Genomic DNA, 27,741 nt, shown 5'->3' with positions numbered 1-27,741 from the left:
GAGTGCGCTCAGCACCTGGCATGGTCCAAGGGAGAGGGCTAACCTTTTATTCAACATATCGCCTGGCATCGTACGGAGAAGGAGTAAAACTTGGGGAGCCTCGTCTCCGGCAGACGCCTTGCGCGCCCTTGAGCTGAGCCGCATTCCCCCGCAGCACAGCCGCCCGCGCAGAAACACCCGTGGCTGACGCGGGGAGAAGCGAGGGCAGGAGCTGCGCCGAGGTTTAGCACGGGGCGGGATGCGACCCGCTGGAGCCTGGGAAGCCGCGGGAGCGAGCGGGGGGTCGGGTGGCGGAGCCGGACCCCGAGCGCCCTGGGCAGCCTTTGGAAATGAAACCGGGCGAATGGTTCCTGCCATTACGCAATTGCCAGCCTTGCTGCTAATGTAACTCGCCGAGACTGGGGATCTCAGCCGCAGCACCTCCCTCGCCCACCACCTCTGCGATTCCTTCCCTCTGCGCCTCCAGCCGCTTGCGCTCCCGCGCGCTTCCCCCCCCTCGCAGCCGAGGCCACCTCAACCCTTGCGACGGGCGCTCTCTTCTTCCCGAGGACGCGTGATGTGCGAGCCCTCATCACAAAAATGGGGAGGAAGGCTTCATCCTTCCCAAGCGGGTCAGGGCTGGCAGGGACCTCCGGAGGGCACCCGGTCCCGCCCGGCGCCGGAGCAGGGCTGCTGCCTCTCCCTCGTTGCCCGTGATTGCGTTTCATGGGGTTTCAACACCCATGTTACTCTTTCTTCTGATCTTTTAACTTCTCAGTAACGGTTTTCCTTTTGTTTAGCGTCTTGTGGGTTTTCTGGGATGTGCCATCCCTGACACATTTCTCGTTATAAAGTCACGGAGCTGGGCCGATCTCAGTTTCACTTTCTTTTTGCCACTTGGTGCAAGATGGGAGCAGCTTCTGGGCACATCTACGCATCTATTTTATCCCTCGGTCTTTTTCCGGGGTGGGGGGGGAAGGATGTGGGCACATTGGATTATACAGCATCTTTGCACTCGCGTTTTCCGAGCCAGCTTCCCGTTTAACACAGGCACGCTCGCAAATACGCACACTGACGCAGTTCCAGTTTTACCACCGGTGAATGTAAATTATCCAGAAATTCAGCAGAAGGAAGACAGATTGCGGGATATTTGCTGGCATTTCATCTCCCCTGCTGGGATTTAATTTGCTGTGTTACATTCGCCGTTATTTACTCAAGCTCTGCTGAGCCCAGCGCGTGCTTGTTCAGCTAACAGGAGCTGTGCTGCTATTAATAAAGGTGTTGGGATAGATTTGTGTCCTCGGGAATGGAGCAGGACTCTGGTGACACCAAGCCCGGTCCCCTGCTATCATAGTCAGGACCGTTGTGCAAATCCAAGAGAAACTGGGAGGTTTTGAGGCTACTTCTGCTGCCCTGGTGTCAAAGAAAGGGCAGCTTGGGGACAAGTGGAGCATCTTCGTCTGTGCTGCAAAGGTTTAGGGGATTATCTGGCCAAGCTCTCTACATATGGGGGTCATATGCTTTGCAGGTCACTAGCTCCTGGGAGCGGTGATGTCAGGCAAGCAAGGCTGTAATTAATGGCAATATTTTATGGTAGCCTGATGGCATCGGCTGGTGTGGGACTGGCCTGCTGGCTCCTTGTACCTAGGGCTTGTCGTGCCAGGCACCGCCTTCCTGAGGGATGCTGTGATGCAGGCCAAAAATGTGGGGAAAACAGGCTTCTGAGGACAAATCCTTCATCTGTAGCCGAAGGAATAATATCAGCTGATGGCTCTGCAGCATCAGGCAACTTTGCTCTCTGAACAACCATCCATCCATCACCTTCCTTAGAGTATATGAGTGAATCCTGTGGGTGCTTGGAGCTGCTGGCTGGGGTCCTGCTGCGTGAGCCACTCCGCTGAGCCCCTGCACCGGGAGCGTCGTCTCCCAGAGGTCACCCTCGGTGACACCTGGCCAACCGTGCACCTAGCTCTACTCCCAAACACCGCTGCCGAGCGCGGGAAAAAATCCCTCTGAGTTTTATGGCAGAAGCAATTTTGCCCGAGAGTTTACTTGCAGGCGTATAAAGAAGCAATTTTCTGCTTCATCAGGGTGCAGCGCTGGCTTCAAAGGGCTTTGTGCCAAGGGTCAGCGACACCGCCTGCAGTCACGGGTCCTGCCACCCTGCGTCCCACCCAACACCAGCCTCCCGGTGGCCGTGGCTCCCTAGCAAATGAATTTCAAGCTCCTGTGACGTGCTGGGAGAAAAAGTGAAACGCACCACTGAGAGCTCCAACAGAGCAGCGTTTGGCATCATAATTATGTCGCTGGGCTGAGATAACACCTCTGCCCTCTGATGACGCGTGTAAATGAACGCGGCTGTGTCGGAGCTGATGGGGACGGCTGTACTCGGGAGAGCAGCGCAGAAATGCGGGGGCTGGCTGCAGCAGCTGCTGCGCCGTGGGGCTTCACTCCTCGTGGCCGAGGAGGGGAAAGGAGGACAAATAGCGAAGTGTTTGGATGAAGATGCTCGGAGAGGTTTCTCAGAGCAGAACTGCAGCTGCCCTGTGAGCTGGTGAGGTGCAAAGAGGTGATGGGGAGCAGACGCTGGCTGTGTCATCTCTGCTTGCTCTCCATGGGGAAGACCATCCCAAGAGGAGGAGATCCCTGCCACTAAGGCACCTCTGTCGGGAGGTGTTCAGGGAGAGCAGAATGGCCTTTGCCATCACTCCTTGCCCCACCACTGTATTCCTTGGACACCCCTTCCCATCCATATATGTGGCAAGCGCATCCCCTTTGGTCAGCAAGAGGCCATCAGCTCACCGAGCAGGCTTCCAGCGGCCGCGTTGTCCTGATTAGTGCCTCACCACGAGCAGAGGACTGAAGTCAAGCGGTGGCATCTACTCCAGCTTCGCAAGAACATCCCATCGCCAGCACCAATGGACCAACATGCAGAAACCGTGGCTCTGGGGCCGGCTGGAGGGGGCACGGGAAGGAGAGGGGATGCTGCCAGGCTGCCCTGGGGTCTGAAAGCAGCTCAGGGCCACCTCTGCCCTCACTCCTGCAGGCAGGGGTCTGCCCGTGGCCACAGCCCGGTTCTTCCACCACCCCAACCCTCTCACAGCATTCCCCAGCTGGCAACCAGCAGCCTCTGACATTCATTAAGCACGTTGTATAATCATGGTATGTTGTGCAAACACAGCCTAATTGCTCTCGGGTAGCTAATTAAGATAGGTGGGACGGTCATTTCGGGCTTGTGTTTGTAAATGGTGCTGGGTGCTGCATCGGCGAGAGCCTGGTCTCGCAGAGCCGGGGTTAGGTCCTTCCTGGCGATGCTGCAGATGCAGTATCACTGCTTGCAAAAAGGCCTTGCAAAACACTTTCCTGGGAAGGCGCTTACTCACCTCCTGGAGCTGGGAGAGGCACCGAAGCTGCCCCCATCACGGCACCCTGAAGACCAAACACAGCGTTTTGTTGCTTGGCTTAAAAGCCCCGCCGTTTTGTGGGTTAACCTTGGCCTGACACCCTCCTCGTGCGGTTTTGAGCTGGAGGAGGAGGTTTGGCATGGAGCAGATGCTCTGCTGCAGGGAGGCTGAGGAGGTCGTTAGGAAGTCCAAGCTCTTGTAGTAGCATCTCAGCTTGTGATTTATTGTTGAGGACAAAGTTCCTTTGAGGGCACAGCTGGTTGCAGCCTGCAGAAGTTGCAGGGAGGAGCAAGCAGGGCTCTTTGCAGCACCCTTTCCTCCCCGGCGCGGCCGGCGAGCGGTGCCTGCTGTGCTAAGTCAGCCCCCACTGTCGCAACCCACAGCCTTTGCCCGTCCCAGTTTATCCACCGCTCCCCAAACACTTTATAGGGGCAGCTGGTGTCTATTCCCTCGCTTGTTCCCGGGGAAACTGAGGCACGGAGATGGGGAGCATCTTGCTCCGGAGCTGAGGCTGGGAGCTGGGTGCTGTCGGTCCTGGTCCTGCAGGGCTGGGCCGGGAGCGGGTTTGGGTCAGGCTCTCCGAAATCAAGGGGTGGCACTTTCTCACCTTCTCCCGTTGCACTGGTGTGAGCTCCACGAGTGCCACGGTGAGCGCGGAGGGGTGCTTGGAGCAAGGCAGGAATAGCAGTTCCCATCGTGCATCCTCGATCCTGGGATGCTGGTGGGGGTTTGGGCCGTCGGGGAGCTGAGGGCTGCAGACCTGAGCCAGGAACAGTCCGCCCACACCAATCTTGTTGGGTTTTGGTGGTTTTGTGGGTATATCTTCTGGTATTTGCTATCTCAACCTTCCTGCCTGCCTCCTTCCCCTGCCGTACCCAGCCTGCAGCACTAATCCCGCAGCACCAGCTCTGCCTCCTTCCTGCAGAGGAGCAAATCCAGTGAGACCTCTTGACCTTACCTAGGAGAAATTGCATTCATCAAAAACAATCTTTCTTTCCATCCGGAGGTGTCCATCCACTAGGAGAAAAATGTGGCTCTTGCCAAGCAAACGCCGTCCCCAGAGGAGACACGATGCGTTACGGGAGAGCTGGGCTGAGCAAAATGGCTCGATCCAGTCAAAGGAAACAAGAACCAGCTGACCTTAGCGTGCTGCTATCTTCATGCAATTTTATTTTTTATGAATTAAGTCTTATCTGCCTTTTTATTTGGTCTGCTCGTTGTCCTTTGTGCGGGATCAAAGTGCGTTTCTGTTTCATTTTCTTTTTAAAGAAGCGTTGTGGATGAACAGTGTCTAAATGCGATAGGATATTCTCATTTTTAACTGCTGGCGACCTTTGCAGCACTTCAGATCTCTGCTGAGTGGTTCCCCTCGGGTCTCTTGGTGGCTCACCCACCCTCCCTCTTTCATAGGCAGCACACGCTCTCAGGTAACACCGAAATGGAAGCAGCAAACCTTGCTGAAGGTGAGATGAAGGTGTGCATGGTGGGACGGAGTCAGACTCGGCTGTGCATCCTCGGCCACCAGCTGCTGACAGATGATGCGGGTTGTCCTTGACGTAAGGGACTCCCCTGGAGAAAGAAGAACCAGGCTCATCCGTGGCAGTGGGGAAATCTGGGGTGATTGTGGTGCACGGCAAAGGGTGAGGGGCTTTTACACTTTGTTTGGGCAGGGATTAGTGAAAACATTTCTACCCGTGCTTCCTACCATTTTCTCCTACCAACAAGACTATTAGGGAAGAGGTTGGACTATTTCCAGGTGTGGCAGCTTCCTGGATGCCCCGAAGGGTTAACGGATGCACGTATTTGAAGAAGGGCCTGGAAGGAATGGGCGAGGGGACAAAATACTCCTACAGATCACAGGATTTATTGTTTGCAGGTCTGCCTGAGTGCATCTTTGTGGAGGAGGGCTAGCAAAGACATTAATATAGTTAACCAGGGGAAAAAGGGCATTAAGCCTGCTGTGGTTACCAGCTCCATGAACATGCCCATGCCTGGAAATCCGGGCTCAGACTCCTTTTGGTTTTCTTCCTTGCTACCCTGGCACCCTTTTCCTTTCCTCTGTGTTGCCCCTGAGCTTTCAAATGGCTCCAGCAGCAAAATCGGTAGCTGTAAATAATTAATCACAGCGCTGCTCCCAGAGACAGGCGATATTGGATGCCGTGGTCCGGAGACAGGCAGGTGCTTTTGCTCCTGCACTGCTTAACCCTCCAGAGGTTCAGGGGAGCTTTTCATGGAGGCTTTAATTTACGAACGAATTTACTTTATTGATCCCATCCTGTATTTTGTCGGAGCAATATCTTGTCTCTTGAAATGGAGCTGAGGGCAGCGATTGCTTTTTGCAGAGGACACCACGGAGCTTATAACTCAGCGGTACGCAGGCCCCCCTCTTGAATTTAGCTCTCCTGTGCAGTGCACTTAAGGGTTGTATAAACGCCACGGTTAAGACAGTCTCCTCTTGCTAGGATTTACATCAACCGGTACATCTGTTAATTTGTCTGAGGCTACGGTACTTGCTCCTTTGCCTCTCATCGTGGGGGAAATAGAGTTACACGAAATAATAATGTAAAGCCTTTCACCCCATTTGCTGTAGAGCTTGAAGATGCCGCTGAGATGGAAACATCTATTAGAGTGTGCTGAACAACAAGCTAAAGCCTAATGGGTTTAACGTGCCTCCAAACAACGCAGCTTCCTGAGCAGGAAGTCTGGGCACTAAAACCGAACAAAGACATCATCCTCCCATACATCATTCACTGCACGGATGTAGGCAGTGAGCAGGCAGGAGGGAGCGCGGGTCCGAAGGGAAGGGGGTCAGCGGTGCAGGGAAGGGGACGGTGGCTTCCCCGGGATCTGCATTTCTTTGCGTGGGTTAACTTAGGTGGTGGTTGGGAGCCAGAAAGCAAAGGCAGAAGGATTCTTCCAGGGGAGATGCGAAAACATCGTGGATGGGAGTGAGAGGCAGGAAAGGAGGGCTTTAGTCCATCAGAGACCCAGTGTAGGGAGGGATGGAGGAGGGCCTGCTGAACCCCGCTCCTGCAGGCAGGAGCTTCTGTGCCTCCTGCCTCCGAGCCCACGGGGGGTCCCCAAAACCCACCCTCATTTAGGCAGAGCAATGGTTGTCTATAGCCTGCTCTTGGGAAGGCAATTTGGCCAGCCGGCGTCTCCAAAGCTGCTTGTTCTCATGCACACACTTCTGCACGCCTTGCCCTGATCCATCCATCCGCCCCGTGTGATGGGGAACTGAAACCAGTTACATCCCATGAGGGCATTTAGCAGCAAATGTGACCTCAGCTGCAGCTGGTGAGCTTGGCCTCGCCGTGCTGGGATGGTCACGTCTGGGCAGACCCCTCACGCTCGCCCCAAGGCTGCTCCAGCACTGGCCAAGAGCTGAGCTATCGCCCAGCTGGGTTTTTCCTCTCAAGCCCTTCTCCCGTCTCTTCAATGCTGTGGGTAATTTTCCCACTCCATAGCATCGACCTTAAATTGTAGCGGCACTGTGCAACGTGCATTGCAAACGTACCTAGAAAGCTAAGAGAGCTTGATATCGTGCAATATATAGCGCAGAGGCTGGGTCCTGGTCTCAGGATCTTGTATGTCTCTTGTAGAGAGATTAGATAGAAAAAAGATCTTGTACCTCTCTTGATACAAGGAGGAGCTGCTCTGGGGAGCTGCACTACCATGGAAGGAGAATAAGGCTCAGGAGATTCACACGGTGGAGACCAGAGCCTGCCCCAGGCACCGTATGGAGACCCTAGGATGCTCCTTGTGGCTGGGCCTCAGGGTGGGATTAGGGGAGGTCTAGAGATCCAATAAGAAGCCAAGACGTCCTGTGTGGTTCAAGGATGTTGCCCAACAAACTTGATTTCCTTCTATGACAAGGTCACCCACTCAGCTGGCCAAGGGAAGCCAGTCAATGTGACCTTTTTGGATTTCAGTAAAGCTTTCGATACTGTCTCTCACAGTCTCCTCCTGGACAAAATGTCCAGCACGCAGCTGGATAAGCACGTAACGCAGCAGGTGAGCAATTGGCTGATGGGTCGGGCTCAAAGGGTCATAGTAAATGGGGGTTACATCGGGCTGGCAGCCGGTCACTAGTGGGGTTCCACAAGGATCCATCTTGGGGCCAGCACTCATTAATCTGTTTGTAAATGACTTGGACATGGGACTGGAAGGAATATTAATTAACTTTCCGGATGGCACAAAATTGGGAGGAGCTGTTGACGCTCTCAAGGGCAGGGAGGCCCTGCAGAGGGATCTGGGCAGGCTGGAGAGCTGGGCAACCACCAGCCGTATGGAGTTTAACAAGGGCAAGTGCTGGATTTTGCCCCTGGGGCGCGGCAGCCCTGGGGATACAGACAGACGGGGGCACGAGGGGCTGGGGAGCAGCTCTGCAGAGGGACCTGGGGGGCTCTGGCCGACGGCAGGTGGAACAGCATGCCCTGGCAGCCCAGAGGGCCAGCCGTGCCCTGGGGGGCACCGAGCCCTGCATCGCAGCCGGGCGAGGGGGGGATTGTCCCGCTCTGCCCCGCGCTGGGGCGGCCTCACCCCGAGTGCTGTGGGCAGCGTTGGGCGCCGCAGGACATGGAGGGTATAAAGCTACTGGAGAGTGTCCCGAGGAGGCCACGGGGCTGGGGAAGGGTTTAGAGGGGAAACCGTACGAGGGGCGGCTGGAGTCCCTGGGTTTGTTCAGCTGGAGCAGAGGAGGCCGAGGGCAGCCTCATGGCGCTCTGCAGCTCCCTCCTGAGGGCAGGAGGAGGGGCAGGGCTGGTCTCTGCTCTCTGGTGACCAACGCCAGGCCCCGAGGGAATGGCAGGGAGATGTGCCAGGGGAGGGTGAGGCTGGGCATTAGGGAAAGGTCCTTCCCCCCGAGGGTGGTGGAGACCTGACACAGGCTCCCCAGGGAGGCATCGCGGCACCAGCCTGGCGATATTCCAGAAGCACTTGGCCAAGGCCCTCAGAGACACGGTGTGAATTTGGGGTGTCCTGTGCAGGGACGGGAGCTGGGCTCGATGGTCCTTGTGGGTCCCTTCCAACTCAGGGCATTCTGTGATTCTATGATCCTATGACTCGAAGGGGTCAATCAGAGCAATCAGAGTCCCATAGTTCGGGGCAGTAAAGGCTGCCCTCCTTCCTTCCAGGGGTATTGAAGTGATGATTACAGGACCACAGAATGGCTGAGGTTGGAAGGGAACTCTGGAGGTCACATCAACACTCCTCCTAATGCCACCCAGTTGGCTTTCCTTGCCATGAGGGAGCATTGCTAGCTCATGTTCAACCGAAGGTCCTTCTCTGCAGAGCTGGTTGGACCCCAGGCTGTGCTGGTGACTGGGGTTGTTCCTCCCCAGCAGCAGGACTTTGTGCTTCTCCTGATTGAACTTCATGACATTCTCCAACCCGTTGAGGTCCCTCTGGGTAGCAGTCGCTCCTCCCAGTCTTGCACCTCCTGCCAGCTAGCTGAGGGTGCACCCATCGCCCAGGTCATTGATGAAGCTGTTAAACAGTAGCAGCAGTTTAAACAATATTGGCCTTGATTACGTCGAACAGCGTTGACCCCAGTCATGCTCTGGTATGGCTGGGATTTGGGAATACCAAGGTCCTGGCCTAGCGCCGCTTTGTTGCTTTGAGCTGAAATGATCGATTTTTTTTTTAACCTCCCATGTGCCCTGGTGATTAGCACGTTGGTGTTTTGCGTGCTGCTTGTTTGCTTTACAGAAGCGAAGCGCTAAAAGAAAATGAAAAACCAGGAATAATTAACAATTGCTTACGACGACCCTGCGCCTGCTGTGTGGGTGTTTGCAAAGCACGACAGGATTTTGCTGCGCTGAGCAAGGCGGATTCAGGCAGAGCAACTTAGCATTGTGCTGAATGATTTATTTTGGCAGGCGGATAAAGCAGACCTGACAGAATGACAAGTACCGCTACAAAGAGCAGCTACCCGGATCAGCCCCGGAAAACACTCTTCAGGAGCCCATTTCTCAGTATCAAGGTAAATACCTCCCGCTTTGTATAACTTCCCCCACCTCCTCCTTGGATTACTTGCCAGTTAAAGAGGAGTTTAGCCTTCTGCAGAAGACATTGACAGGATTTCTCTTTACAAAATGTATTTGGGAAATGGTCTGGGCGCTCTCTACAGCAGAAGCGCCATTATATATGCAGCTGGATCCGTCCAAAACCAAGCCGTGAGCCTGTGATGTTGCAATGCAAGTTTAACTTTCAGCTTCTGCAATGTTTAACTTCTGTCAGTGAAGCGCCCAGAGCCCAAAGCAAACCTTCAAGAGAAGCAAATCCCAGATCTTAAAGCAGCTATGAGCCTCGGTCTCCATGGAAATAATTTTTTTAATGATATCCATGATAAATGCATGCACATAACGGGGACAGCAGAGGCGGAAAGGGGGATTGGTGCTTGCTCTTGGAGCTCAGCACACGGCAGCCTGCAAAGCTTTGGGTATTAGCCCCCATTTAGGCAAGGAATGGCATTGAGTTGGCTTAAACCCTGCCCTTGCTTGAATTTATTCACTGAAAACGTATGTCCTAAGCCGTGACTCAGGCCACCCACCTTGCGATGCTGCCTGACCCTGGTGTAAGTTTTGCTGTTGGGTGTCTGGGGGCGTGCAGGGAGACGGCTCCTCCATGCCTCCACCCAAGAGCTCTGCCAGGGCCCGTGCAGGCAACCAGATGACCGGATTTCATTAAGCCCTTTGGAGAAGCCCCAAAAGTTGGTTGTGGTGGGGACGGCAGGGGGTGATGGTCACTTCTGCACAGCAGTCTGATGGTCAGAGGGCTCCCCAGGGAAGGCAGAGGACTGGCTTGACTTGCCAACATGGATGTGAAGGCATGTTTCCCCTGTCCTGGAGCACCCAAACTTCTGATCCACGGGAAATCCTGGGTGAAGGTCCCTTTTTCTCTGTCCCGCAGCACCCAAACCTCTGATCCATGGGAAATCCTGGGTGAAGGTCCCTTTTTCTCTGTCCCGCAGCACCCAAACCTCTGATCCATGGGAAATCCTGGGTGAAGGTCCCTTTTTCTCTGTCCCGCAGCACCCAAACCTCTGATCCATGGGAAATCCTGGGTGAAGGTCCCTTTTTCTCTGTCCTGGAGCACCCAAACCTCTGATCCATGGGAAATCCTGGGTGAAGGTCCCTTTTTCTCTGTCCCGCAGCACCCAAACCTCTGATCCACGGGAAATCCTGGGTGAAGGTCCCTTTTTCTCTGTCCCGCAGCACCCAAACCTCTGATCCATGGGAAATCCTGGGTGAAGGTCCCTTTTTCTCTGTCCCGCAGCACCCAAACCTCTGATCCATGGGAAATCCTGGGTGAAGGTCCCTTTTTCTCTGTCCCGCAGCACCCAAACCTCTGATCCATGGGAAATCCTGGGTGAAGGTCCCTTTTTCTCTGTCCCGCAGCACCCAAACCTCTGATCCATGGGAAATCCTGGGTGAAGGTCCCTTTTTCTCTGTCCTGGAGCACCCAAACCTCTGATCCATGGGAAATCCTGGGTGAAGGTCCCTTTTTCTCTGTCCCGGAGCACCCAAACCTCTGATCCATGGGAAACCCTGGATGAAGGTCCCTTTTTCTCCCCTTCTCAAAGCTGGGAAGAGGCATGAGGCTGGGTGCAGTAGAAGCTGGGATCTTCTGGTGGTGGGGCCAGTGCTGCCTGTGTGGGATCGGCACGCTGATCCTGAGCTTGCCTGCGGACGTTCACGGCCCTTCGCTTCCTACCCATGGCCGTGTCGGCACCAGAGCGGCTCCTCAGCTCATCTTTCCAACGGTGTTCGAACGCACAGTTGTTTGTGAAGGAGGGCCCGTGATGCTCAGCTCAGGGAGGTGGTGGGGAATCCTTTTCTCTTTGTGCTAATGGCATTTTTAAAAAATCCTGTGTAATGATGATGGTCACACCATTGGTGCAAGTGGTGGCCTGCTGCAAGATACGATTGGAGAAGCGTAGCAACACTCGAAAGAGAAAAGGTGTGAACGTTCACACCTGCAGGTGCAGGCAAGGATCTGCAAAGCAGAACTAATAATCAGCATTGACCACGGTGTTGCTGGAAAAAGAGAGTTCTCAGCTTGCTTCAGAATCAAGCTGATATTTCCATCTTCTTTATGACTCAAAGGCCATTTTGGGAACCTTGTGCTCTTACACATCACAAAGAAGCAGGAAACTAAAACTCAGCCGACTGTTGGTCTGGCTGGGTGGCAGTCGCTGCTGTCAATGGAGCACGTCGTTCGGCTTGAGAACACCAACCTTCAAGATGCTCGTGTTCAAACAACCGGAGATGACAGGTAGGGAGAGTTTTGCAGCGGGAATAGACAACTGCGACGTGGGAGCTTGAGACACAGAGGCCTGGGGGAGCCAAAGCTGGTATAATGAGGGAGCGGATCAAGAACTGCTGGGTGAGTAAATGGAGAGCAAGACGGAAAATGCTTTTTCTGCTATTATGCAGCCACAGGTTTGGGGATTTTCTTTGTACACAGGCAGTGTGCACGTAAGCGATTTAACATGAGCTTCTCTTAGCATGTCACTGCAAGCGTGTGCGGGAAACGATGGTTTCATTTACTTAGGAGAGTTGGTAGTGACTTGGGAAGTTGGGAGATCAGATTCCTCATTCTGTTGTCTTTTCATTTAATTTTAATGTAAGCCAGAGCCAGTCGTATAAATCTTGCTTCTTCAAAGACTCACGGCAATACAACGCTGTAAGTGTCCGTCTGGACTCAGTGCAACCTCAGGTCGTCTCCAGCTGAGTGTTTGAGGAGCTCTTGGCAGAACCACGGGCTGGTTCATTCTCCTTTGGTTGAATAATTTGCACCTTTTCAAGAGTGGCAGAGTTATTACCAATTTAATGATACATTCAGAGTAGCTGGAAGCCAATTACCTGACTCATTAGAAAGTCTCCCTAGGTTGTAGAGCAAAAGATGACAGCCAGTGTTAAAGGCTTAAGATTTCTCTGTCACTTTTGTGGGGAAGATGTTGGGGTTTGGGGTTTTTTTTTGTTACAAATGCTGGTAATTTAATCACCCTCATCCCTCGCAGCAGAGGGGAATTGAGCTCAGAAGAAGTCACTGAGGCAGAGAGTTCCCAGAGGCTGGAGGCACAGGAGAGGGTAGAGCTCGGTGCCGTATAGTCCTGAGGCTTCTCCCTGATCCTCTTTTCAGTCCATTCAGTGCTGATATTTTTTTTATATCCCTGCAAGGTTATCTTGAGAATAAAATCCCATTGATTTTTTCCTTGCAGAGGAATTTTAAAGGGGTTTGAAACTTCAAAGATTAAAGCCACTGAGGTGCAAAGTCAGCCCGGGGCTGTGAGCAGAATCAACACCTATTTTGCTGAGCCAAGATGTCTGTGAAGGTAGAGGATGAGTATTCATGGAGAATATTGCAGGCCAGACCTGGGCAGGGCAATGGGCAGCTCTGAAACTGCCCATGATTGCTGGAGTTTGTTGCTTGCTGAAGGGTCCCTGGAGCCTCCCCCGAGAAGGGAGGAAAGTGAGGGGCTTTGGTGGACACCATTTCTGCTCCTGCTGGACACCCTCCTGCTGAATTTCTGCTTGGGAAACTCAGCAGAGAAACCCTGACGGATCCCTCCCGGTCAGGGCAGCATTGCAGGAGGCTGCAGGGATGACTGAATGGCAGCAGGTTGGGACCAGCCTCGCTGAAGCCATTGCCAGGCGTTATCCTGCCTGCAGCCCACAGCCAAGGAGACCAGATCCTCTTTTCCAATTCCATGTTTCACATTAAACTGCCGAAGGACTTGTTTTTACCCCAAAGGCAGAGACGACCTGACCATGCATGTCACCAAGCACACAATTACACTCAGCACAGGATGTTTTCCCCAGATGTCCTTTTTGTTCTTTTTTTTAATTTTTTCTTCTTTCAAGAAGTTAGGTCACCCTGTCCGGTTTCTAAATGACTTCCCCAGAAAGCATAACTTCAAGTCCAGGGTTTGAATAGTTCTTGCAGGAACACAAAACCATTGCGCAATGTGGTTTGTGTGTTTGAAGTGGCTGAAGGACCAAAAATCACAGCACTGCAATTTTTTTATATATATATATATATGTATATCTGCAGAGAGAAAGAGTGTGTCATGAAAACTAATTGCCGTGTGTCAAAAAGCAACTGAGAAACATAACTCAAACCTGTCCTTCTGGGGAATGCTCCCAGGGCTGATGGTCCCTGAGCCTTTAAGATACCTGGCGTGAATTTCAAGGTCAGGTTGGACCTGATCTAGTTAAAGATGTCCCTTTCCATGGCAGGGGGTTGGGCTAGGTGACCTCTAAATGTCTCTTCCAACCCAAACCATTCTACGATTCTGTGAATTCCTGCAGTCCATCAGAGCAGATTAAATCAGCTGCTCCTTCCAGTGAAGTGCAACATCTTGTCTTGGCTTCAGGGAGTGTTTTGCATCCCATGCCGGCCACACGAGTTTGGGAAGAGCAGTTCTGCTGAAGAGCCACTTATGCAAAGACACGGAGAAGTAGTCTGGGATCCTGTGATGGAGAGTGTTACAGAAGGAGAAACTTTTGGAAAGACTATGTGTGTGTTACAGCAACGGCTCACCTGTAGATGAAGAGGAAGCAGACTGAGAGTGATGACTTGATCCACCGTAGTCAATATAAGAGGCTTTGGCTGATAAAACTGGGATACCTGGGAGACCTGAAAGGCCACTTGGACATTTGAAGGCTGTGGTTGCTAGTGCAGTGACTGCTGGGTTGTCTGTCGTGCACATTTTCAGGCACCGTGCCAGCAGCAAGGTGGGCGAAACCCTTCCTGGCAGGGACACGCGTGGGAAGGTGGGTGGCCCCGGGGGGGATGCCATGGTCCCACCACCACGTGTTTCTCCTCCCTGCCAGACCCCGCCTGTTGCCATCCTGCGCCTTGAGGCCATGCACAGCGACCTTCATGCCCCAGAGGTGTCTTCCACGTTCATTTGCAGACGCAGCCGTGGATCCAACACCCCTCCTCAAGGGACGGGTGCATCTGCCCACTTCCTAAAGCTATGGAGGGGCTGGCTGAGGACATTCACCCTCTGCATGAGCTTCAGCCCTTGATGTTTTCTGCTCTGTGCTTTAGTTCAAGAACAAACTAGAGCTGTCCCTGCCCCAAGGCTTTATTACAAGTGGTTCTGCACAGTGGTAGGGGCTTGTGCCCAATTACAGACAACTGGCTTTGTTTAAACTGGAGCAAGCTGCTTCCTCTTAAACCTGTTTTCTCCTCTCTGTAAACACAGCCCAGTGCACGGGATTTTATCATGTGTTAAGGCACAAACCCCTTTCTTAAAATAGCAGCGAAAGTCTCCCAAACACATGGAAACAGTGAGCTAGGGACTTCCCTGTGACAACTGGGGCAAGACTGCGGTGCAGCTTTCAGAGCCCTTACATGGAGGATTTGTTTCCAAACTGCACGATCAACACTAGACACGCAACGGAAGCTTTGTAAGAAGTTTTTCCCAGCCTACTGAGAGAAGAGATACTGGTGTTTAATCCCCAGTCCTGCAATTTATTGGCTGCTTAGAATTGAGCACGTTCCTCTCGTCTTTACGCGTGCAGAGTGGGAGCAGCAATACCTCGCCGATGCCATGCAAGGCTTAGTAGAGCAAAGCCTGCAAAAATATATACAAAAATATAGAGAAAAGCAGGAAAGCAGCAAGTTCCTCTGAGAGTGCACAATTGCAGGGAAGCTCCTTGTTCAAGACGTGGGAGAGCGGGGATGCGCTCATCCCGGTGCTGGTTGTGGAGGGTGTAGACATTGGGTTGGGATGTCGATGCCTGTGGGTGAGGGCACCTCACCAAAGACCCGGCGGGGATGCTGCTCTTCCCTCTGGGGCACTGGGGAGATGTCTCAGGGACTCTCCATGCCTCGCTGGTGGTGGGAAGTGGCGGTGGCACATCTCCGGAGGAGGAAGGTTGCTCTGCACCCTGGCACTGCAAGGGGGTTGTTTTTGGCAGGGGTACATCAGTACCAAGCACCCTCTGTCGCTGGTCTAGTGTGCTGTTTGGTGTTATCCCAACATAGAGCCTGAGCAGGCTCTTATAGTAATACTTCACAGATCTTTATATATAAAAAAAGCCATTAAAAAAGCTTTCCCTTCTGTCCTCCTCAGCCTACACAAATGCTTGTTTGGATTCTCCGAGTTGTTTTAATTCTACTGACATAGAGGGGAAGGGATGTGAGCATGGCTTGGCCCATAATGGGAAAGAGGTGCCGGACAGCTAGGCTTGGGTTGCTTCTGGGAGCTCCCAGCACTGGGGCTGCTCCTGTCTTGCCATGACTGTGACCTGCTGTTGGGGCCTGGGGCTTGGGAGAAGGCTGGCATCTGCAGACCCAGGTCACCTTCCAATCCTCTCGTGCCGCTGGGGAGCCCATCAGACCCAGTCCAGGTGTAGAGAGACCCCAGCCTCAAGTCCTTGGGAGAAGTACCTGGATATCGCACAGAAAGATGGTGCAGAGGATCTGCTTGCCCTGCGGCATGGGCTGTCTCCCAGATCTGAGAAAGGGCCAGGGTGGCATCTGCGGCTGCACGTGGTCGTCCCTGCACCAAGTGTCATGGGAGGTCCCAGAGGAGCACTGTGATAGCCACACTGCTGGGGCTCGACCACCCACCACGATCATCACAGCTGCAATGGGCAAACTGCAAATCAGACACTAGTAATTACCAGCTCCCTGTTTCTCACTTATTAAAATATTCCCCAGCCTAAACATGCTCCGTGGTTAGGGTGGTTGCCCACAGTGATCCCCTGAGAAGCAAGAAGAAAACTTGGCCTTGCAGAGCTTTAATTGCAGGATCTCCCACTTCGCTGCCTTAGGAAAGTAAATAACTGTCATGGAATCACAGAATTATGAAGGTTGGAAACGACCTCTCGGATCATCAAGTCCAACCCCCAGCCCAACACCCCCAGGCCTCCTAAACCATGCACTGAAATGCCACGCCTACATGTTTTTTGAACACCTCCAGGCAGGTGTCCTCCATGGAGAAATGGGAAACACAGAAAGTCTGGCAGATCCTGCAAAAAAGCCGAGTTTTTCTGTGACATTTTCCCAAAACTAGTTGACTTCAAATCGCTGGAGAAGTTGGAGAAAATGCAATGAATGGTCTTCACATTCCTGTTCGCTTCTTCCTTCTCAACGATTTCCATCTTGATTTTGATGTTCTAAATGTTTCCCAGCTCGCTCTGGGTTTCTGACTTGTGTCTAAAAGCTTTTGTGCAGCAACTAGTGCAGTTACCCTCTGGGTACCCAGGTTTTTATAAATCTCTTGGTCTTTTCTCTTTCAAAACACAAACTGCAGAAATGTTAGATGTTGGTCCCTCTAATGTGTTTGGCTGTTAGCGCTTTTAAAAAAGGCATGCATTGAAGAAAAGAGATTGAAATGTTTAAAAACTGCTATCGATGGCTTGATCTGAGGAAGCTCTGCCAGGCAGCCCATGGGGAATTCCTTCCCTTCGTTTCATCCTGCTGTTTGCACTGTGGTCAGATGCCTTTGTAGCTCTTCACCACCCCCACCCCCTCGGTGGGACACAGTGCATATCTGAGGGCTCTTTCTGGGCTGTTGTTAACCACCCCAACACCTCCTGGTGTTACCCAGACCACTGTCCTCCTCCTCCAGTTTCCTTAAACTGCTGCAATCCCCTTGGGATGTCCTGCCACCAAGGATGCCCTCATACCCTTGCATTACAGAATCCCAGACTGGTGGGGGTTGGAAGGGCCCTCTGGAGCTCACCCCGTCCCACCCCCTGCTGGAGCAGGCACCCCCAGAGCAGGGGCACAGGGCCGCGTCCAGGCGGGGGGTGAATGTCTCCAGGGAAGGGACCCCACAGCCTCTCTGGGCAGCCTGTGCCACTGCTCTGGCACCCGCACAGGGAAGGGGTTTGTCCTCATGTTCAGGGGGAACTTCCCGTGTTCCAGCTTGTGCCCGTGGCCCCTTGGCCTGGCGTTGGGCACCGCTGAAAAGAGCCCGGCCCCATCCTCCTGACACCCACCCTTCAGATATTGATAAGCACTGATGAGACCCCCCTCAGCCTTCTCTTCTCCAGGCTGAACAAGCCCAGGTCTCTCAGCCTTTCCTCCCAAGGGAGATGCTCCAGCCCCTGATCCCCTTGGCAGCTCTGTGCTGGCCTTGCTCAAGCAGTTCCCTGCCCTTCTTGAACTGGGGAGCCCAGAACTGGACACAGTACCTCAACCAAGGGGAAGTCCTCCTTTCTCCAGAGTTTCTCTCTCACCTCTGGGGGCTGGGATGCCTGAGGGCCAGCCTTAGCAGTAAAGACTGAAGCAAAGAAAGCATTCAGTAACTTGTCTTCTCTGCATCCTGCCTCACCTCGGCCAGCAGCAGGCCCACAGTTTCCTCAGTCTTTCTTTTACTACTGAGATATTTGAAGAAGCCCTTCTTGTTGTCCTGGACATCCCTCGCCAGATTTAATTCCAAGAGGGCCTTGGCCTTCCTCGTCACATCTCTGCATACCCTGACAACGTTCCTATATCCCTCCCAAGTGGCCAGTCCCCTTTTCCACATCCTGTAAGCCTCCTTTGTCCATTTGAGCGTCTCTGGAAGCTCTTTGCTCATCCCTGCGGGTCTCCTGGCTCCTTTGCTTGACTTCTTCCTCCCAGGGATGCACCGACCTTGAGCTTGGAGGAAGTGGTCCTTAAATACTGTCCAGCTCTCTTGGACCCCCCTGCCTTCTAGAGCCCCAACCCATGGGGTTCCTCCAAGCAGGTCTTTGAGGAGGCCAAACTTGGCTCTCCTGAAGTCCAAGGTTGCAACTCGCCCTGTTGCCCTGCTTCTACCATGCAGTATCCTGAGCTAGACCATCTCGTGGTCACTGCAGCCAAGGCTACCCCCAGCTCTCACATCCTCAACCAGCCCTTCCTTGTTCTGGTTGACCCAGGCTTTAGCTCTTCTCTCTGTGTGATGCTTTTCTCTTCCAGAAAAGGGAAAGATAAGCCTATAAAAACACACTGCAGATCTCAGTGAAGGGGGTCTCTGCACTCCAAGTCCGGATGCTCATCCCCTGAAGTCCTGCCCTCTAGGCTATGGCGTGGAGGGCATCCCCCAAACCCAAGCAGACTTGGGCGGGGGCGGTAGGGAGGGAATGCAGCTGGTGGTTTCTCTGTGGGCTGCAGAAAATGCAGGATTATTCTTCCAGTGTGGGGTTTTGGTCTGGACGATGGAAGCTGCAAACAGCAGCTCGCTGGGAGAAAACCAAAACCCTCTTCTGGTGAGCATCGTGGTCTGGGCTGCGTTGCTGGGCACATCCCAAAGGCAGGACCGAGCCTGCCCTGCACCCTCCCCCTAGCACAGGTTAGGGGAGCGTGGCTAGGCATGTTGATGCCGGTCCCCAGATCAGCTCCTGCAGCGATGGAGGGGGCATTTTGCATACTGAGGCCCCGAGCAGACCTCAGCATTACAGCTCATCTGGCTGTACTTCTGAATTATCACCTACTCCATGTCTTGGCCCTGGGTCAGCTACTGGTTTCCCAAAAAACTGGGAAGCTGAGGACTGGAGACCATTGCCAGCAAGCATTTTGGGTGAAACTGCCCTATTTTGAACGACCAGTGGGTTTGGTAGGATGGATGCAGGCTATTCTGTTCCCACTGGCCCTGGCATCAGGGAATGGTCCTCAGCCTGTTTCATTCACAAGTATAGACTTAACCTTTGGGTCTCAACCAAAACTAGGCTTGCAGCCATGCATGTGAATGGAGGAGACCTGAATCATAGCTCTTGGTGTCACACCCCCCTTTGAAGCCCACGTTAGGCTTGTGATGGGGACAGGATTCACAGCCTGTGATTTGAGGGGGTGGAAAGAGATGCTCTAGGTTGGGAGGTTTGTTTCCTGGGAGCTGATAAGCAGGCATCATTTGATTTTAGTGTGTTGCCTTCATTCTTAAGAACACTGCTGTCTGCTGTTTCTCCCTCCCTTTGCTGGGAGTATGAAGAAGCAGACTCTGCTGGCATGGAAGGATTTAGATGAATGCAGGCTTTGTAGGGTTAGCCTTGCTGAGATCTCCTGGGAGAGGAGAAGCACATGTTGGCGTGCATGTCCATATGACCTCTGACAGCCTGGGGATGCTGTAGGCATTTATTTCCTGTGGCTCTCAAGCAAAGCTGAGCTTATGCTCTACAGCAGGTGGTCCTCAAGGAATTGTCTCCCTCTGTTTACGAGGGTCACGCTGGTGTCATAATGGCCTCCTCTTCCACGTGCAACGAGCATCCTTCTGGACCATACAAGTTGGAGAGCCGGATGTCTTGGTTGGATATAAAAATGTAAACAAGTGGTTTCTGCTGCCAGACAGAATGGAGCATCGTGCGTGCAGCCAAGGAGGGATGTGTATCTCTCCAGCAGATCTAAAGTCCATGAGTCTGCTCCTTCTTTCCTTGGCAGCTCACCAGCCGTGCTGTGATCTGATGGCTGACAGCAAACAGCCCTGGAGCCAGAAGAACTGGGGTCCTTGCCCGGTGCTGACACCAAGCCACTGCGAGTCCTTTGCAGGGCTGTCTCTCTTTTCTGTATTTTAGTCTGCCCAGATAGGGGAGAATAAAACAGCAGGTTCCCAGCCCAATTTGATCTCCTGTGCTGAAGGGGAGGTGGGGCAGTGGTGGGTGGCTGCTGAGCTGATGTAAACCAGCATGCCATGAAGGATTTCCATACCCATTAAGCTGCGAGTTATGGATGCCTGGAAAAAATTAAACTACCCTCCACATTTCCATCTGGACACGTGTATGCAGGAAACAGCCAGCCTGTCTTGCAGGAGCGTAGCCGTTTGAGCAAAGCTGACTCTGGGAAAGCTTTCCTTTGGCTGGGTGACATTTTCCTGGTCCAAACACATTGCACCCCTCAGCGGTGACACGAGCGTGGAAGGGGGAAGGCCCTGGTTTGCATCCTGCTTTGCACGATGCCAACGCATCACTTTTGGTGGTGGTACCCATCCCCCGGTGCTCCAGCTCTCGGGGAGCTGAGGGGGCTTGACCATCCGCTATTTCCCTTTTTGTGCTGTAAACAGCCCCTCTGCTTGCGGAGCAGCCCAGTTAGGCGGTGACCTCACTTCAGCCCTGGATCAGAATGAGACGTAGCAGAAATCCAGGCCAGGCTGAGCAGCTCCTCTGGGCGAGACTCCTGCCTGGCGGGAGCTGGCTGCAAAACAGGCAGAGCTGGAGCAATGCTCTGCTCTGGGCCGTCACTGGGAAAACACCTGCAAAAAGCTGCACCCTGTGGCTTCGGGCAGCATCCAAGGCTGAGGGCAGCAGATCTGCAGGGACCCAGGGATATTCAGCCGGTCCTGCAGCGGGATGAGTGGTCCGTCTCCTTAGGGCATGCGACCACTGGGGTTGGTCAGCTTGTTTTATCTCATTTGGGGACTGGAAGGATGCTTGTGGAGAGCCACGTGGCAGCAGGGAAGGAGATGGCTTGCCAGCTTCTTTCCTTTGCCCGAGTACTTTGCAAAGCTGTGGATGAAGGGGAAGTGGTCTCCATCCACCCCAGGACAGTTTGTGTGGCACTTGCAAAATGCTTCTGTGTGAGGAGCTGGAAAATGTATGCTGCTCCCAGTACTGGTGGGGCACTTCGAGCCACGTGTTCGCCTGGGCAGCCGAGCACCTGCACGTCCCAAACTCTGGAGGAGACGAGGTCAGATGATTTTCTGGAAGCTGATGGTCTTTGGCAAGGTTTCCTTCTGGAAGTGGAGAGGAATCGTCACATTTTCCAAAAGGAGATATGCCCTTTACATCCAGAAGGAAAGGAAAACTGAAAGTCTGAACTATTGTCCCTGACCTCCTGCCTTTAGTCTCTAAAGAAGCTGTTTATGGCTGTGTTTGGAAGGGCTCGTTCCTGTCCCAGAAGAGCTCCTGCCAGCACTGGGGATGGGAGTGCCAGCACTGCCTCGGGCTGGGTGGGAGTGGGAAGGTTGTGCAACTTTCCACTTCTGCTGCTGGATCTTGGGGTCAAGGCCAACACAAACAAGCAGTATCCCAAGTGAAGTGATCTCTCTGTCCAAAGCCACTTTCAGCTGAAGAAACTACACTCTCCTTGCAAACACTAACCCTATTGTCGTTTCTGGCAGAGGACTATTTAATGGCCCTGACCTAATTTCAGAAGACCGCTGATGACAGGAATGAAAGTATATATTTCAAAGGCTCATGGTCAAAGGTTGATGTTCAGTAATCACACCTATGCGTAGGAGATGCAGGTTTTTATGTTGCAGCTTGCACTAATCATGCTGGATTCTCTTTTTTGTGTTGGCAGTTCTTCGTTTTCTGCCACGGGCTCCTGCAGCTCTCCCAGCTCCTGGTCTCCGGCTATCTGAAGAGCTCCATCTCAACCATCGAGAGACGATATGGCCTCTCCAGCCAGACGTCAGGGCTGCTCGCTTCCTTCAATGAGGTGAAAACCAGCTTGTTTCTCCTAGTCCACCTGGTGAAAGCCCTCTCCATGTTCCTCTCGTTCCCTTGTGAGACCTCTTGGTCTGTGTGTCCTGCTGCAGGTTGGAAACACCTTGCTGATCGTCTTCATAAGTTACTTCGGGAGCCGAGTGCACAGACCCCGTTTCATCGGCTGCGGTGCCATCCTCGTCTCCTTGGCCGGGTTCCTCATGTCTCTCCCCCACTTCATAACTGGACCCTACGAGTATGACCAGTCCGTTGCCAGTAGGTACTCTAGGAACTTACTTTGTGCCTTTTGGGGCAGATAAAGGAAATGACCTTCCCTCAAGGGGTCGGGAGCTTCCAGCTGTGGTTTGTCCTCAAGGAATTTTAATTTTATGAGAACAAAATAATCTCAGTCCTGAGAGGCAACAGCTGATGGTGGGAAGCAGAGCCAGGGGACAGCTGGAACCATGGGAAAAGGCATGAAAACCATCAAAACGTAGGCTGTGCCTCTGATTCCCCTTGTCTTCTGCACACCCATGCAGCAGAGAGCACCTGGTAGGAGAAAGGACTTCCCCAGCCATCGGTGCTTTCATCTTCCGCACTTTGAGCCAAGTTGTCCTCATGCACATGAACTGCTCCCTTACTTTCATACTGCAGATAAGATAAGGTCTCATGAACTCTGAAGCCCTTTATGGGAAGGAAACAAGAGGTGCGGGAAGGAGCCAAGAGGTGCGGGAAGGAGCTTGACTCAACCCAACGGGGAAGCTTTGGGGGTGAAATGAAGTTGCCTGAGGTGGGGAAGCGTTGGTTTCACACCTAACTTCTGCTTTTGGGGTACCTCACCTGTCTTCCCATGCCTAGCTGAGCTGTCTTTGAGGGAATGCTCTGAGGTTGTAGACCCCGCTAGAAAATCAAGCTCCTGTGAGAAACATGCAGGTGTAAATCGCTCATGGAGGAGCAGGTCAGGGTGGATTTGGGGATTTTTCTCCCCGAAAGAAGGCGAAGGGATGAGAAGAGAAAGGAGAAAACCACTCTTTCGTTACCTTCCTAAATCCTGCCGTGAATCTGCAGATCTTTTAGAAACCTCCACCAAGCAGCTTCTCTCTGGATGATCAGAGAGAGCGCAGCTGGTTCACACAGCTGCAGCCACCAAAGGAGGACTTAATAAGTGAATAATTCACGGCTGGGAACAGGGGTCAGGTGCTAATGACAGTTTGGAGACAATTAGCCATGCGTTTCAGGAGTGCTGGTGCAGGTGGCCGTGCGCCAAGCACTCAAAGTTGCATATGATTTGGGGCATAACCATGGAAATCCTGCTATAAACAGCACCGGCCCCTCCCCCAGTATTTTAAGGAAGATAAGGGTGCTGGAATCAGCACTTTCACTGAGGCAGCTTTGTAATCCATTTCTGCGTAAAATGAATCCTCGTCTCCTGAGTAGCTATTCATGAAATGCGCAGTTCGCTCACTTGCCTTTATTGCAAGGTCTGTCGAAGGTCCTGAAGGTGATCTCAACTCTGCTTTTTCCACGGAGGTGGCTTTTCGTGGCACGTGCATCCATCTAGCTGTGCACATCTGCACAGTCACATTTGCACTTTCTTTGCATTTTCTGTCACTGATGTTTCCCACCTGCAATCTACCGAGCACCTGTCTACGTCCACGCTGCTCGGGGAAGCTCCTTCTCCAGACCGAGCCCCTTAGACCTGCTCCCCTTGTCATCGCAGGCATGTTCAGCAACACCACTGACCTGTGCCAGCCTGGGGTGCTGGGGTCCCGGGGGAACCTCAGCGATGCCGGCTGCACCCCCCACGCTGCCAAGGAGAACCACGAGGTTCTCCTCATCATGTTCATCGCCCAGGTGCTGCTGGGCATCGGTGGCGTCCCCATCCAGCCCTTTGGGATCTCCTACATCGACGACTTTGCCAGTGAGGGGAACTCCCCCCTCTATCTGGGTAAGGCTGGGGCTGCTGTGGGGGGAGGGGAAACCAGAATTAGCCCTGTATAACACAGCCAGACGTACTAATTTGCATTAATGACAGCAGAGCTTGCTATAGCCCTTCTGCTCTACCCGGTGCTAGGAAGGTTTCTGCAGAAATAGTTTATCTGCTACAAGCTTGGACAAACGGCAGACATACCTGGAGTGCTGGAAAACATGATTTAGGGGAGATGCTGGGGTTTTTGGACCGAGAAAGACAAGCCGGAGAGGGACGCAATAACCGTGTCCTCCTCCAAAAAGGCTTCAACAAGGAGAAGGGTAATGTGATCTCCGTGGTCACAGGAGGCAGCTATGGGCTTAAGATGCAGCAATGAAGACTTTGTTTACATATAGAGAAAACTACAGGAAGCTAAAAAAGCAGGATGAACCACCTGGGAGGTGTGCAAGTGTCCTTCAGCCGAGGTGGTGCTGGAGAACAGCTTGGGCACACAGCTGCAAGGGATGTCCCAGGGTGGTGGGATGGACAAGATGGTCCTTGTAGGTCCTTCTAGCCCTTTTCCAGCTTTATCTGCCTTTTGAACTGAATGGGACAGCAAAGGTGGCTCAAAAAGAGGTCATTACTGTGAAGAAATTGCAAGTACCACTATCAAAGTTTGCCTGGTAGATGCTCCAAACCTCTGAACCATATTTGAAAGGATGACCTGAAAGATAGGAGTTGAATCTTACATGTGCTTAATTTTTTAATCCATAATTCACATAGGAGAGTTTGCTGATAACTTTTGTCGCCTTAACCTTGTAAAAAAACCTTTGCGTTTCCTGGATTTCTTATGACAAGGGCCACATCTCGTTCCTGGGTGTATTTCAGTCTTTCTAGAAGGGTAAAGAAAAGTGGCAGGGAAGAGTTGAGCTTTGCAAAACCTTTCCTGCAAAGGGAGCCTGGAAAGCATGGGGTTGTTATCCTTCAAAAGGTGTGAGATAAGAAAGCTGCCAGGGAAATAGCCCGTGCTGGAGGCAGATGCAGTAGACCCTGGTCCAGTGTGGTCCTGCCTCAAGGCACCTCCTGTCCCCCCTGGTCCCTTCACGCAGGGCTGAGCCCCTCTCTGCTCTTGCCCCTCTGCAGGGATCTTGTTCTCCGTGACCGTCATCGGGCCGGGGGTGGCCTTCATGCTGGGCTCTGCCATGCTGCGTTTTTACGTCGACATTGACAAAGTCACCGGAGGTGAGTGAATGTGCCCTCGGAGAGCGGCCGGCACCCTTTGTCCATTCACTGAGCCAGCAGTGGTCCAGCCCCTCTCTGGGCATCCCGACCCCCAAGGGATGAGGGTGCAACCTGCGGGCCAGGGGCTGGCTCCCTTCACCTGCTATCTCCTCTGTTAAACCACTTCCATCACCTGGGGATGCTCTGGGACCTGTCCCACCAGTGCTGGGGTGGATGGCCCAAATAAGTGGTCCTTCCCACCCGACTCGGTGTCACACTCACATCTGCAGGGTTAAACCTGGCCCCGTGGCTGCTGGAATCCCATATTTCAATCAGTGCTTCCTCCTCCCTCAGACCTGGGGGTCCCTCACCCCTGGGCTGCTGCCAGGTCTGGTCAGCGGGATGCCCACCCGCATTGTGCTTTTAGAGCAGCCCCGATTTTCATTCTTCTACGAATTTTCTGCCACAGACCAGCAACAGCAGCGGGAGCATTTTGCCGCCAGCCGGCACCAGGGAAGAGTGGGGATGTGGAGGATGAGCAAAACCCAGAGAGAAACGTGAAGGAGAAAGATGGAGGGGAGAAGTAAGAGAGAGGGAATGGAGAATGGGTACCAGGACCCTGAGGTGTGAAGAAGCAGAGGGAAGGGTAGGATGGGAGGAAGGCGAAAACAAGTAGGAGAGAAATGCTGGGTAGGGCAAAGGAGGAGCATGAAAGGGATTTCTTTTAAAAGCGTTTCCTGAGCTGTCCTATCACATCATTTGTGGTAATCTCCTTTTTGGCTGCTCTGGAAACGCAGCCAGGAAAACAAGAAGCGCTTTCCTGGTAATTAACAGAGCAGACCCACGTTGTACAGCTCAGCATATCCTCACGGTGGACAGGCTCCTTTGGGTGGTGACCAGAGAGCATCAGGGCTGGAGCTGGACGAGCAGCGGGTGTGGACACTACAGGTGCATCAGCTCTGGATCCTTCTCGGTGCCTCCAACTCATTCCTGTTCCGACTTCACCAGACGCGTTTTTCACCTGGACTTTGTCAGTCTCTGCGTTTGTGATATTTGCAGCACAGGAACACGCTCCAGTCTCAACATTTCCTCCTATCAGGCGACCGCCAAGCTCATGGCTGCAGCTGTCCGTCCTCCTCAGTGGGGGAGCCTTGGCGAGGTGTCTGGAGTCTTGGTTTATCTGCCTCTGAAGGATGAAGAAAGGGGGTTAGGGTCTGCGGGCTGCCTGCACACCCTGATGCTCAGTTCTTCTGCAGAAGGCCACTGAATGCGAAATGTGCCTGAGTAGCCAGAACTGGAGAACACCCGGTTTTAGAGCTGTCTTTAGCTTAAATATGTCTCCAGCCTACTGGGGAAAGCATTGAGCCGTGGCTGCTCAATGCTAAATCTAATTTAACCTCACGTTTTTCTAGAAAAAAAAAACCACTGGTGTTTATTCAGGAAGGGATTTAAAATTCCGATTTGCTAAATGGGCCGTGCAGGGAGCAGATTATCAATTTTCTTTGACCTGTCACTCATTACTGCCTGAGATGGGAGATCAGATGTGGCTGTACCCACCGTACCGAAATGCAGTAAGCTGATGGCAGCTGTCATTGCACCCCCGCCGGCGAGAACAGCTCGCTGGTGTTAAACCTGACAGTTAAGGAAGGGGTTTCCAGGAGGATGCATTTCCTGGGCTTGCTCATGAATGCTGTCTTTTTACAGGTATCCCCTTTTCTGTAGAAATATTTTTCAGTTCGGACTGAATTTGCATATCCCGTTTTATTTACGCCAAGTGCCCTCCCCACAGAAAATGTTGTCTTTGGCAGAGCGCCCTGAGGACGACAGGAGAGGCCGAACTGAAGGCGGACAGACAGGGAAAAGGGATATAAAACTTATTAAAGCATTTTTAAAGATTGGCTTCTGTTGGTTGAGCTGCACACCAGGCTCTGGCAGATGGCCCGGACTGGTGGGCAGAGCTCCAGGGTCCAAGTGTGAACTGGGGGTCCTTGTGCGTGTAGCCAGGCTGTAAAAATGTAAACCGGTGCTCTCAGATGCTGCAAGTTAATTGGCGTTAACTCCGTTTTAACCTTAAGAAAGGATTTTTCCTTCTGTATGGCCACACACCATGGCTTAATCCCCTTGAGTGAGTATTTCCAGGCTTTTTCACAACACGGATATCCCTTCTCTGAAAAAGCTGTGATGGGGATGCTTCCCTTTGCCTTTCCAGCTCTAGCACATCCCTGTCCCCGTTGCCTGAGTGGGTCTTTAGACACCCTGGTGATAACGAAGAATGAAATGTGATTTAGCACCATGGGGCAAGTCAGGTGCTAATGCTGCTCAGACCCCAAAACCGGTGGTCCCCACCTTGGGAGCCACCACCTTGGAGCACGCTGGCATCTGGGGTGACTGGGGCCACCCACCACCATCCCTTTGGCGCACTGGGGTCCCTCCGTTCACCTTTGATTTAACTCCCATTTCTCCATTTGTGTTGCAGACGGAGTCCAGCTCACGAACAAAGACCCGCGGTGGGTCGGCGCCTGGTGGCTTGGTTTCCTGGTCGCAGCCAGTCTCGTGGCCGTGTCTGCAGTGCCTTATTTCTTCTTCCCGCGGGAAATGCCAAAAGAGGTAGGAGAGGGGCTACGGGCTGCCCTTTTGGCACTGCACACAAATACCTCATACCTTTCTAAGCCCACTCCTCCCTCGCCACCAGCGCTGGCTTCTGCATCCGTGAGAAACACATCCATGGAAGCGGCCGTGCAGTTTCTAGCTGCATCCCACAGTCGGATGTGAGCTGTGGCTTGCTCTCACCTCCCGTGCCAGAGGCTCTCGTATGCTAAGCAGATCCGTAGTGAAACCCAGCATTGTGCAAGAGGCTTAATGGATGTTATCATTTTCTCGG

The 27,741-nt window shown here is 53.0% G+C and overlaps 1 protein-coding gene across 3 annotated transcripts in view; it reads left to right on the top strand.

Annotated features, from left to right (window-relative positions):
* The window catches only part of SLCO2B1 (solute carrier organic anion transporter family member 2B1), a 63,989-nt gene that overhangs the window by 5,399 nt on the left and 30,849 nt on the right, over nucleotides 1–27,741 (top strand). For 2 of the 3 annotated variants that reach the window (XM_064441600.1, XM_064441601.1), the window contains exons 2-7: nucleotides 9,263–9,366; nucleotides 21,606–21,743; nucleotides 21,844–22,006; nucleotides 23,451–23,678; nucleotides 24,783–24,881; nucleotides 27,337–27,467. In XM_064441600.1, coding sequence (XP_064297670.1) covers nucleotides 9,286–9,366; nucleotides 21,606–21,743; nucleotides 21,844–22,006; nucleotides 23,451–23,678; nucleotides 24,783–24,881; nucleotides 27,337–27,467 — 840 coding nt within the window. In that variant the 5' untranslated portion in view covers nucleotides 9,263–9,285. The remainder of the gene's footprint in view (nucleotides 1–9,262; nucleotides 9,367–21,605; nucleotides 21,744–21,843; nucleotides 22,007–23,450; nucleotides 23,679–24,782; nucleotides 24,882–27,336; nucleotides 27,468–27,741) is intronic. The other variant, XM_064441602.1, reaches the window with a different exon arrangement.

Source organism: Phalacrocorax carbo, chromosome 1 (genome assembly GCF_963921805.1).
Source record: "Phalacrocorax carbo chromosome 1, bPhaCar2.1, whole genome shotgun sequence".
In the NCBI taxonomy this organism is placed as follows: Eukaryota; Metazoa; Chordata; class Aves; order Suliformes; family Phalacrocoracidae; genus Phalacrocorax; species Phalacrocorax carbo.
Note: the sequence above shows the minus strand (reverse complement) of the source record. Positions and strands in the feature narration are given on the sequence as shown.